This window comes from Phocoena phocoena, chromosome 7 (assembly GCF_963924675.1).
Source record: "Phocoena phocoena chromosome 7, mPhoPho1.1, whole genome shotgun sequence".
In the NCBI taxonomy this organism is placed as follows: domain Eukaryota; kingdom Metazoa; phylum Chordata; class Mammalia; order Artiodactyla; family Phocoenidae; genus Phocoena; species Phocoena phocoena.
This window is the reverse complement of record NC_089225.1, coordinates 76,901,880-76,914,174: the sequence shown is the minus strand read 5'-3', so window position 1 is coordinate 76,914,174 and position 12,295 is coordinate 76,901,880. Positions and strand designations below refer to the sequence as shown.

Below are 12,295 nucleotides of genomic sequence, written 5' to 3'. Positions count from 1 at the left end.
ATTCCCATATTCCAGGCAGCCAATAACAAGCTAGTCTAAGCCATCTGGGTCTTAGGAGAACATTCTCCTTACCAGGTGACCAGATTTGCTCCTTTTGATTTCCTTAGGAGAGTTAGGACTAGAGACTCGACTTCCTCTCAAATGCAATTCCCTGACAGCCTGGAGAAATTCAGGGGGGAATTTACCTATTAGGGATTTCTGTGGATTACCTTGATCCAACCCACTCACCTAGCCTCCCATATTTTATACCCAGATACGGCCCTGAGGATCCTTTATCATGAGAAAGGAATGACTTCCAGCTGGAGATTTTTTCTCTCACCTGGAAGTTCCCCTCTTACAGGTCCTGGCCCCTCATTCTCCCATCCAACTGTTGCTTTTCCTCATTTGGATTGTCATAAAGATGGCCAAGTCAGGTGATAGGCTCCCTGTAACTTGTCCCTAACCTCAGCTTCGTATTGAGCTGCATTCCGTACCTCTTATCCCTTGCCCATTTCCAAGGCACTTTCAGTTCCATCCAGTTGAATTCATAAATGTGTTTTGAGCATAGATTACTAGCCTACAGAGGAAAGTTCACAAAGATGTATCAGGTAGTGCTGTTCTCAAGATGTTGACAGCTAGCTAGTGTCTTTAGAAGAGGACAGCAGAGAAATAGTTATAAGACAAGGTAAAATATAAACCACAGGAGTGTGTAGGAGCTGAAGAAGTGTTCCACTGAGAAGAGGCAGTATATCATATTAATTCCAAGTATGGGATTTGGAGTCACATAGACCAGGGTTTGAATCTTGGCTCTACTACGTATTAGATTCAGAACGTTGGCATTAGGAATAACATAAAATAATAAAATATAATCCAAAAGTATTATTTTGAGATATGAATGTAATATGCATAAGACAGTACACAGCCTGTATAGTAAATGGGCAATAGTGTATGCTAATCATAGCAAATATTTGATTCTCTCTAAAAGTTTAACTGTTAAGAAAAGAAGAAAATTTGTGTGAGAATTAGAGGTGGGACGTGAAGTCTAGATGACCTAGTTACAGACTGAGGAGTCTGAGGAAAGGGACAGCTTGAGGATTTGTGGAAGAGGGGAAAACTGATGGTGCCATTGATTGGAGGAGATGAGAGTTAAACCATAAATTGTGGGAGGACCTTAGCTTTCTGTGGCAGGGCAGAACTGGAAAGTGGAACGTGCACGTGGCAGAGCAAATGGTTAAATTAAGAAAAAAAATCACTACACCAATGATTCAATTAATTTTAAAAATAAACATTCCAAAAAGAAATGGATTGAGAGTCAGAATTTTAATGGAGAATTGCAGGAAATGATGTAGATAAAGGAACATTTTCTTAAAGCACATTTTTTTTCCAACTCCTTAATAAGTTTAAACCGGAGGCCTGAGCCCAGCGGCAAGCGCGGCGACCCGGAGGGTCCAGCCGCTGTCCAGTCCGGGTCCTGCCCACGCCCACGTCGCCAGGAAGAGGCGGGGCCCGAAGCTCCTGCGGAACCCGAGCGCCGCGGTTGCGGCGCAGGCCGGACAGGTTTCCCGGAAGGACTACGGGTCCTTGTTTTTAGCGCCTCTGCGTGGGGGTAGCGTCTGGGAGCTTCTGCTCTTCCGTTTCTCTGTCTCGGTTTCTGGAACTGCACATCAGATCCCCGCAGACATGTCGGGGTTCAGCCCGGAGCTCATCGACTATCTGGAAGGGAAGATCTCCTTTGAGGAGTTCGAAAGGCGGAGAGAAGAGAGAAAAACCCGTGAGAAGAAAGTGAGGAGATAATGGGCCAGGATGCTCCCCACTATCTTGTCGCCCTAAAACACTTAAGAGAGATGTGGGGGACCCAGTAACCCCCTTCGCTGTGATGGGGCGGGCCGGGTACTTCCAGCAGTTTCTTCCCCTTTTTACGGAAACTCGGGTTCTCACCTCGTCCCCGTTCTAAGCTCCTCTTCAAAACATTTCACCCACCAAAAAGCTTTTGTCTCGGTGGTAACCACTTATCTTTTTTTCTGTTGCCAAATAGTGCATCTTTTATTTGAGGGTAGCATAATGCTGGTAGATTAAATGGGGGGCGTGGGAAGTAAGAGTTTGGAGGCAGTATCTGGTTCTAGTCCGAGCTTTGCCACTGTCTTCTTGCGCAACTCACCTCTCTTCTTTAGGCCTCAGTGTCTGTTTCTAGACGGAGTGATTTGAGCTTCCATTTTTGAGGAGTCTCCCAATGGTGTGGTGTAATCTTCCACAGAAAAGAGTGAATTTTCTTGTCTGATAAAATCTCTGGGACATGTTTTTTTTATACTTATGAGGAAATACGTGAACTTTCCATGTCTTCTCACTTGAAGTCCGAGGGAAAATAAAAGTAATTACACCTTTTGAGATTAGCTGTTGGATTCCTTCCTAAATCATGCAACTAATAGCACCCCATCTCTTTTCATTTAAAAAGCAAGGATACACCGTGTAGATTAATGAAATCATCAAGGTTTTAAAAATTATTTTTTAGAAACGACTGATTCAGCCTGAAGGATGAGACCTAAGTACTATGTAATGCTTTGGCAATATTCAAATTTAGATTCCACATAGTATGTATGTGTTCAGAGCTCAAGTCATAGAAATAGAGAATGAGGCAGATGCTGTATTCTCAACTGGGGAGCGCTAAATGTGCACTTGTTTTTGGAATCAATTAATTTTCAATCTCAGAGTCTTCAGGAAAAAGGCAAGTCATCAGCTGAAGAAAATCCAAATGACTCTGCAGTTCCATCATCATCAGGAATTGACTCTACCAAATCTCAGGAGGAAGATGTCAATGAAGGTATGTTAAGATCCCTACCTTAAATGCATTAAATGTTAAGGGTACCTAATAGTTTAGTGAAAGTGTTATTTTTTTTTTTTTTCTGCAGTGGTATTCTGTCATTGATACCTGGCTTATTAGGAGCATAGTACTTGGTGTGTAAGAGGTGCTCAATAAATATTTGTTGAATTATTGATTATGATGATGGTTAGTTTAGTGGGTTATGTTTGTGGAGAAGTGTTTCAGATCGACATCAGTGTTTGTTTGGGAGCCATTTAGAGTCATTATTCTTTAAATTGACCCTCTCACTTGATTACTAATTCTTCTAGACTATACTCCCCCAAATTGTAATGAATTATACTTCTATACAAAGTGGCTTCCAAACCACTTTTTTAATTATGGGAAATAAGATAGAAATGTCAGAGTGGAAGGCCAGTTGGCTCCATATGGGACCTCACACACACAAGAGGTATCTTGGTATGTTACCTCATGCCAGGATCCAGTCCTCAGCTCTGAATGACCGGATATTATATTTGGTTGCTGCACCCAGACTAATTAAACTCATGAGAGCCTAAGTGATGAACTATTATGCAAATTTATTAATTTCTGGTGATTGATACACCTTTTTAGTGATCAGAATACTGATGATAGTTCATGGTATCCATTTACCCATGTCAAGTAACCTGGGATACTGAACTATCAGTTAGAATTTAGCTTTGGGTGTAAGGTCTGATTGAGAACTTAATTAAACTTTCTAGTCCTAGTGGGTAGAAATAGAGGCTGGTTCTTTTCCCTCCAAACAAATAAGACTTGACACAGAGAAAACACTAGTAGGGTGGACAGAAAACGAACAGGCTTTGTTACTGCTTCTTTGGATCAAGTGGGGAAGAAAGGGTAAAGAGGAGAGAAAATTGGGGTTATAGTTTCTTACCTTGCCAGGCAAGTGCGGTGAAAAATGGGGCTGAAATTGTTCTAAAACCTGTGAGTCCTTCCTTATCTGCTCAGAGTAGGAGCTGCTCTTCCATCATCACATCTTTGAGGTGCAACTGTAGTACCAGACACCATGGGGTGCCTGCCAGTTTTCTTACCTAAAGCTGCCCCTGAGAGGTGGCCATTAGGCTCTCCCTAAAAGAAGGTGGTTAGTTGAACCCCATTCTAGCTCCCCATGAGCAGTCAGGCATACTAGCCTCAGCTCAAGTAATCCCATCAGTCCTTTTAAGATATTAAACTCCCAATTTCCCAGGAAGGTATTGTCCCAGAACTTTACCAAGACCTTTGGTAACTGTGAACATGTATTCAGAGCAGAGGAAGGGGTCAGTTTTGAACAGGTAACGTCTGCTAATTGGAATGTATGGCCACTAGAGTCACTGTATTTTTCTCCTATACATTGGTGAATTCCACTGCAAAATTCTTATTCTTGAGCACCAGGCAAATAGGGACTTCTTTTAATTTCATTTTCAGTTAATTGTTGCTGATATAAAAATTGCAGTTAATTTTTGTATATAGACTTTGTATCCAGGAACCTTGCTAATTCATGAATTCTGACAGTTTTTATGCAAAGATTGTTTTGGATATTCTATGTATATAATCATGTTATCTGTGAATGACAGTTTTATTTCTTCCTTAATCTTTATGTCTTTTATTTCTCTTCCCTTATTACATTAGCTAGGACCTCCAGGACATCCAGTAAAATATTGAAATGAGCGGTGATAGTAGGCATACTTGTCTCATTCCTGATGACTTTGAATAATTAGCTGTTAACTGTGTTTGTGGAAAATTTTCTGTAGGTACTGTTTATTAAACTGAAGGTATTCCCTTCCATTTCTAGTTGACTTAAAATTTTTATTAAGAATAGGTGTTGGATTTTATCAAATGCTTCTCTGGGGGAATTCCCTGGCGGTCCAGTGGTTAGGACTAGGCGCTTTCACTGCCAGGGCCCAGGTATGATCCCTGGCTGGGGAACTAAGATCCCACAAGCCATGCAGCATGACCAAAAAAGAAAAAAAAAATGCTTCTCTGTATCAAGATGATCATATGACTTTTCTTTTTTTTTTCTGTACTGTAATAAATTTTATTGATTTATTTTACACTCTTTTTTCATATTTATTTTGGGTGTTTAGAATTCTTGAAGATGATCATTATGACTTCATAATAATAATTACTATTTGTTGCTCAGAACATGTGGGTTTTTTCATTCTCTTCTTCCTTAAGTATATTGACTATCTCATTTATCCAGCATCTTTGGGATTTGAGGTATTTCACATAAGTGAATAAGCTTAAGGATTTTTGAATATATATATATTTAAAATTTTAACTTTTGTAGCTTTTCTAAAATATGCTACTTGTCTCTGCTTTAACAGAAAATTGGCTTCTCAGCTTAACTTTTCTTTTTTTGTGGTACGCGGGCCTCTCACTGTTGTGGCCTCTCCTGTTGCGGAGCACAGGCTCCGGACGCGCAGGCTCAGCGGCCATGGCTCACGGGCCCAGCTGCTCCGCGGCATGTGAGATCTTCCCGGACCAGGGCACGAACCCGCGTCCCCTGCATTGGCAGGCGGACTCTCAACCACTGCGCCACCAGGGAAGCACCATCAGCTTAACTTTTCTTGATCATTCAAGATAATCATTATGAGGGCTTCCCTGGTGGCTCAGTGGTTGGGAATCTGCCTGCCAATGCAGGGGACACGGGTTTGATCCCTGGTCCGGGAAGATCCCACATGCTGTGGAGCAGTTAGGCCTGTGCACCACAACTACTGAGCCTGCGCTCTAGAGCCTGTGTGCCACAACTACTGAGCCTGCGTGCCACAACTACTGAAGCCCGTGCACCTAGAGCCCATGCTCCACAACAAGAGAAGCCACCACAATGAGAAGACCTCGCACCACAGCGAAGGGTAGCCCCTATTCGATGCAACTAAAGAAAGCCTGCGTGCAGCAATGAAGACCCAATACAGCCAAAAATAAATAAATACATACATTTATTTAAATAAAAAAGATAATCATTATGAAATTAGAAAAATCATTTTACTGTAGTGATATCCTCAGATACAGATGAAATATGTCATGTTATTTTGTTCCTGAAATAATAATAGTATTTTAATTTTAATAATAGCATTTATTAAGCTCTTACTATATGCTGGGCATTTTTCTAAATACATATATGTAAAGACTCATCTCATCGTCAGAGTTACCCTATAAGGCAGACATTATTGACCCCTTTTACAAATGAGCAAACTGAGGTACAGAGAGCTTCAGTAATTTGCCCAAGGTAACACAGCTGGTGATAGATGGAGATGAAGTTTGAAACCAGACAGCTTGGCTTTAGAGACCTCACCTTAAACCACTGTGCTATACCCACTGGTTATGTATCACCTTAAACTACTGTGCTACACCCCCTGGTTATGTATCACCTTAAACCACTGTTCTATACCTCCTAGTTATGTACCACCAGACTTGTTTAGTTCTTAGGTCTATGTCCTACAATTCTTTTATTTTTTTTTTTCCTCTCTGCTTTTAACAGTTAACTGTGTGTGCTTCTGATTTCCCACTAATTTTGCCTGTATGTCTGGGTAAGGCCTAAAGGATGAGTCAGCAATTCCTACAGAGTAAAATACATGGCTTTGTGACAGCTTTCCTCTTTGGATTGTTTTTTTTGGGAGTGTTCATTTGTCTGTGTTTTTCTTTCAAGTTTGGTATTACTGGGGTAGAAATTTATATTCCAGAAAATACTGTTTGTTTTTTCTTGCAATTAGTAAGTATGCTAAAGCTTTCTTTTTTTTTCCTTTTCAACCTCAATGTCTTTGTCTTTAGGAGAAACATCAGATGGAGTCAGTAAGTCAGTTCACAAGGTCTTTGCTTCCATGCTTGGAGAGAATGAAGATGAGGACGAGGAGGAGGACGAGGAGGAGGACGAGGAGGAGGAGACACCTGAGCAACCCACTGCAGGCGACGTGTTTGTATTAGAGATGGTTCTCAATCGTGAAACCAAGAAAATGATGAAAGTAAAGTGTTTCTTATTTTCGTATTTATAAATGGAATGTAAACATGTGACATAGAAATTGAAAAAGAATCTTTAAATTATACATATATTCTGAAAGAATTCAAACTGTGAGAAAGGAAACACTATGAGACAACTACTGTTACTGGTTTCTTATGTTTCATTTTAGAGATTTTTAAATGTAAAACTTTAATTATTGCATGTCTCAAAATGTACTGTCGTTTTGCTATTAAAAGGTCCATATTGTAACTTGATATTCTTTTAACCAAGTTCATTCTAAGTAGATAAATTTGAAAGGAGAATCTTCAGTAGATTGCATCATAAATCTCCTGACATATAAATCCATTTTACAGCATCCAGTTCCACATTTGTTCTAATTAGTAATTTAGTGATGCTTGACCAGTTTGATTTTTGCTTTCTTTAAATATTTTACTGTGATTTGAACTTGCTACTGTAGGAAAGTTTTGTTGGATTTGTTTTTTGTTTGAATCTAAATGTCATTTTTGTTCTGTACAGGAGAAAAGGCCTCGGAGTAAACTTCCCAGAGCTCTGAGAGGTCTCATGGGTGAAGCCAACATTCGCTTTGCTCGGGGAGAACGTGAAGAGGCGATATTGATGTGCATGGAAATCATAAGACAAGGTGTTTAATGTGGGGATTATTGACAATAGCAGTTTAATAGTCTGACTTTTTTTTTTAATAAATGTATTTATTTTTGGCTTCATTGGGCCTTCGTTGCTGTGCGCGAGCTTTCTCTATTTGCAGCGAGTGGGGGCTACTCTTCGTAGCGGTGTGCAGGCTTCTCATTGCGGTGACTTCTCTTTGGGCTCTAGGGCGTGTGGACTTTCGTTGTGGCATGTGGACTTCAGTGGTTGTGGTGTGCGGGCTTAGTTGCCTCATTTGAACCCGTGTCCCCTGAATTAGCAGGTGTATTCTTTTTTTTAGCAGGTGGTTTCTTAACCACTGCACCACCAGGGAAGCCCTAATAGTCTGACTTTTAAAACAAACGGAGGAGCACCTCACTGTGCTATTTGGAAAATATATTCAGAAGCTTGGACGTGATTGTGATAACAGTGATTTACCACTTTTCACATTGAATAGGTATCATTGCCAAGAAAATGAAAATCGCAGAGTATGATTCAGTGAAATATCATTAATATTTATTGAACTCTTACAGGCTTTTTTTAAATTTGTGTGTTTTTGAATGTTTCATTTTAGGAGCTTTAGGCTTTTATAGTATTAGTCTTTTTAAAATATGGCAAACAAATTATTTTAAAACCACTTTTGAAGAGTATTCTTTTTTCTTCTATTTTCCAAATCAGACAGTGTTAGATTATTTTAATCTACTTTTTGATAAGACACAGTATATACTTGTCATCTTTCCATTAAACTGCAAACCTCAGGCATACTGAAGGATATCTTCAGAAGTCACTTTTTGACTAATCACTTATATTTATTATTTTGCTCTCCTGATGTGTTGCCAAATGATGCCCTGCATAGTGGCAGGGATAGTTGTGCTAGAGTGAACTTTCAATTTATCTTTTCAATATTTTGGCATTTCCTTTCCTTTAGTCTAGGGTCCTTTTAGAAATCTTGTAAGATTCCTGGATTATTCATTAGAGTAATTTGAGGGCGCTGCTTTTCCTCTTTTACCCCATCCGAAATAAGATTAATCGAATTTTTTCCTTTAGGATATTTTGTTTGGTTCCTACTTTCAGGATTATCTGTTCCTTTATTTGTTTGTAATTGTTTATTTTGACAATTACCTTTGATTTTAATCCCTTGTGATCTTAGAACCTCAATTCAAAAACATTATTTCAGAAATGTGGATTAACCTTTCACGTTGATAATCTGGATTTAGGTGCTACTTATGTTTCTGTCCATTAATCCCATACTCCTTCGGTGTGGAAGCCGGATCGTGAAGATTTAACCCCACTGATATGGCTGATGCTCGTTAGGATGAACTTGCTGAGTTAGTGAGCCCTGTTTAGCCTTAGCAAAGGGGGATTTTCTGGAAGGGGGCATGGTAGGGAGTAGGGTTTTTCATGAAATTACACTTTGCTTACAGAAAAGAGTATTTTAAAAATGTGAAAATATACTAAAGCAAATATCTGTTTATTCTTTTTTTATAAATACATTTATCTTATTTATTTATTTTTGGCTGCATTGGGTCTTCGTTGCTGCGCGCAGGCTTTCTCTAGTTGCGGCAAGCGTTGCGGTGTGCAGGCCTCTCATCGCAGTGGCTTCTCTTGTTGCGGAGCATGGGCTGTAGGTGCACGGGCTTCCACAGCTGTAGCTCATGGGCTCAGTAGTTGTGGCTCACGGGCTCTAGAGCACAGGCTCAGTAGTTTGTGGCGCACGGGCTTAGTTGCTCTGCAGCATGTGGGATCTTCCCAGACCAGGGCTCGAACCTGTGTCCCGTGCATTGGCAGGTGGATTCTTAACCACTGCGCCACCAGGGAATCCCCTCTACTGTTTATTCTAAATTCCATTAAGTGGTTTGTATAATTCTGCTCAAGTTATTTAAAAAGTTTAAATATTAGAGAAAGGATCCATAGTGTGAAACATGGAATTGACATCAGCTCAAGCCTCTTCCCTCAACGAATGGAATTTTTTTTTTTATATTCATTGTAGCTCCTTTGGCTTATGAGCCATTTTCTACTCTTGCTATGATATATGAGGACCAAGGTGACATGGAGAAATCACTGCAGTTTGAGTTGATTGCTGCACATTTAAATCCCAGTGACACTGAAGAATGGGTTAGATTGGCAGAAATGTCCCTGGAACAAGACAATATTAAGCAGGCTATTTTTTGCTACACAAAAGGTAATAAAAGTGTTTTTCTCATTTCCTTTGATAAAATGTTATATAATAGGTTTTTTGATCAATGTACTTGCTCTTCTGGGGTGATGTTAGCTGAAATATATTTATTCCTTATATTCTGTTATACCAGAGGTAGGTATTTGGGCTCCCTGTATTTTCATGTTTATCAGCAACTTTCTTTATATTGTGAGCTAATACTGCACAAAAGTTGGTTGAAGAACAGGACCTTCAGTTTCCCACCAAGATCAGTGTTGGTTCTAAGCTGTTCCTTGAGGGTTAATATTAGACTTCAGTGACCAAATGGAGATTAATATGGAGATTTCAGGTTCTGTTTGGTCTTAGATCAAGCCTAGTCTAGAGTTCCTGTGAAGGTAGATTTATTCCAGAATAACCCACTTGGTTGTATTGGAGAATTAGTTTAGAGCGTTTAATAGATTTTCTGAAAAGAAAGTGGGTCACACCCAGGTACCATGAACCCCTTTTTATGATAAATCTATTATTTATATTCCTTTTTTTCTTTTTAGCACTTAAATATGAACCTACTAATGTCCGTTATCTGTGGGAGCGATCAAGCCTTTATGAACAGATGGGAGATCACAAAATGGCAATGGATGGTTATAGGCGTATTTTAAACCTTTTGTCTCCGTCTGATGGAGAACGATTTATGCAGTTGTCCAGAGATATGGCAAAGTAAGTTCAAAGTGAAATATATATAAATGCCCTCATTAATCATCTTATTTTAGAAATCAAAGCATATATTCGATGTGAATATACTTTTTATTGAGGTTCAGTGAAGTGTTTTGCTTCTTGTATTTCATATTGTGCTTCAATATAGAGGTTTTCCCCCCAGTACTTTTCTGTTTCCAAGTCAACTGTGTGATTGTTTAGAAAAATTTGGATATATGATTATCTTTCACATGCTCAGAAGTTTAAAAATGGAGCATGTTCTGAAAGGATGACTAGGTTCCCAGGTTTTCATAATTTAGTTGAAGTTAGGTACATTTGCAGTAATATTAAATTGTTGCAAATGTGCTATTGAAATGTTTGTGCTCTGAGATCTTCTTTAATCGTTTTATCTTGAGCCTGTACTAGAATAACATATTTTTTTTTTGCGGTACGCGGGCCTCTCACTGTTGTGGCCTCTCCCGTTGCCGAGCACAGGCTCCGGACGCACAGGCTCAGCGGCCATGGCTCACGGGCCCAGCCGCTCTGTGGCATGTGGGATCCTCCCGCCCGGGGCACGAACGCGCGTCCCCTGCATCGGCAGGCGGACTCTCAACCCCTGCGCCACCAGGGAAGCCCTAGAATAACATTTTAAGATCAAAATTTTTCTTTAGATTTGGCACATGCTATGACTATGGTATATATTTTATTCTAAAATATGCCCAACTACATTCTCTTCTCTGATATGCTGTGCAACAAAACAAAGCAGGGAACATTCTGGCTACATAATGGCTTGTATGCTTTCTCTTCTAGGATGTCTACTATTTCAGCCTAGGATTAACCATGTTAATCTATGATCTGGGTATTTTAGGTTAACCCTGTTAATTCCATGGCCATTGTCATGAAGATGCTTAGCCGTGAGGTCACTCACTGTGCTTCAAAGATGGGCTATGTAGGAATACTGGAAGTGTTTTTAGGAAATTTGTTGAGGGGAGGCAACCCTTAATCGATCCCTGATGTATGTGATGAACTTTGAGGATCTTCCCAGGTTACTTTCTTTTAGTCAAATCTTTGGCTGTCGTACGGGTTAGCCCAGTAGGCTTCTACTTTACGAATTGCCTGTGAGAGTAAATTTGTTTTCCACTTGTATTTATAATCTTGTCAGGAAAGGGTGGTAATGAACAGTTCTGCCACTGCCACAGAAGTCTTTCCTACATGGAATTCTGTTACTATAACTTCTGATTGATTAGACTTTCTCTCAGTCCCTACTTTCCCTCCGGAAATAATTATTGAATATAAATTAGGTATTAGGTAGGCACTGTAAGGGCACCAGGAGGTTCAGTATTGAATGAGTTTTAAAATTTCCTGCTGTTGGAGCTTACATTCTAGTTGGGGGAGACAGGCAGTAAGCAAATAAACAACTAAATATGTCGTATGTCAGATGTTGGTTAAGTGATATTAAGAAAGATGAAGCAGAGAAGAGAGATAAGTTGAGGAATAGGAGTGAGTTATTTTAAATAGGGGGATTAGAGAAGGACTTAATTCTTTATGTTATGGTCATACTGACCTGAAAGTGAACTGAAGGAGATACGGGAATAGATATTAGGGAAGAGTATTATAGGCAAAGGAAATGGCAAGCACAAAGGTATGCTCAGGGAACAACATGGAAGCTGAGGGTTTAGGGGGAGCGCCGGAAGGGGTAATGTTAGAGAGGTATCAGGAAAAGATTCCCTCGGCCCTTGTGGGTCATTATAAGGTCTCTGATTTTTAATCTGAATGAGTTTGGAAGCCATTGGAAGTTTTTGAGTAGAAGAGTGACTTGATCTGACTTAAATTTTAAATGCATCAATTTTGGCTGCTCTTTTGAGAATAGATTGAGTAATGGTAAGGATAGAGCAGGGGGGAACAGTTAGGAAATTATTGTAGTAATTCATGGAAGGGATAATGTAGCTTGGACCAGGGTAAAAGCCATAGGAGGTGGTAAGAAATAACCAGATTCTGGCTGTATTTTGGAGGCTGAGCTCTAAGGATTTTCTGATGTATT

At 39.7% G+C, this 12,295-nt stretch overlaps 1 protein-coding gene across 1 annotated transcript in view; it reads left to right on the top strand.

Moving 5' to 3' along the window:
- Positions 1-1,659: 1,659 nt before the first annotated feature.
- GTF3C3 (general transcription factor IIIC subunit 3) overlaps positions 1,660-12,295 on the top strand; it is a 29,368-nt gene continuing 18,732 nt past the window's right edge. The window contains exons 1-6 of the mRNA XM_065880667.1: positions 1,660-1,761; positions 2,686-2,797; positions 6,581-6,771; positions 7,284-7,407; positions 9,400-9,591; positions 10,113-10,278. Coding sequence (XP_065736739.1) covers positions 1,660-1,761; positions 2,686-2,797; positions 6,581-6,771; positions 7,284-7,407; positions 9,400-9,591; positions 10,113-10,278 — 887 coding nt within the window. The remainder of the gene's footprint in view (positions 1,762-2,685; positions 2,798-6,580; positions 6,772-7,283; positions 7,408-9,399; positions 9,592-10,112; positions 10,279-12,295) is intronic.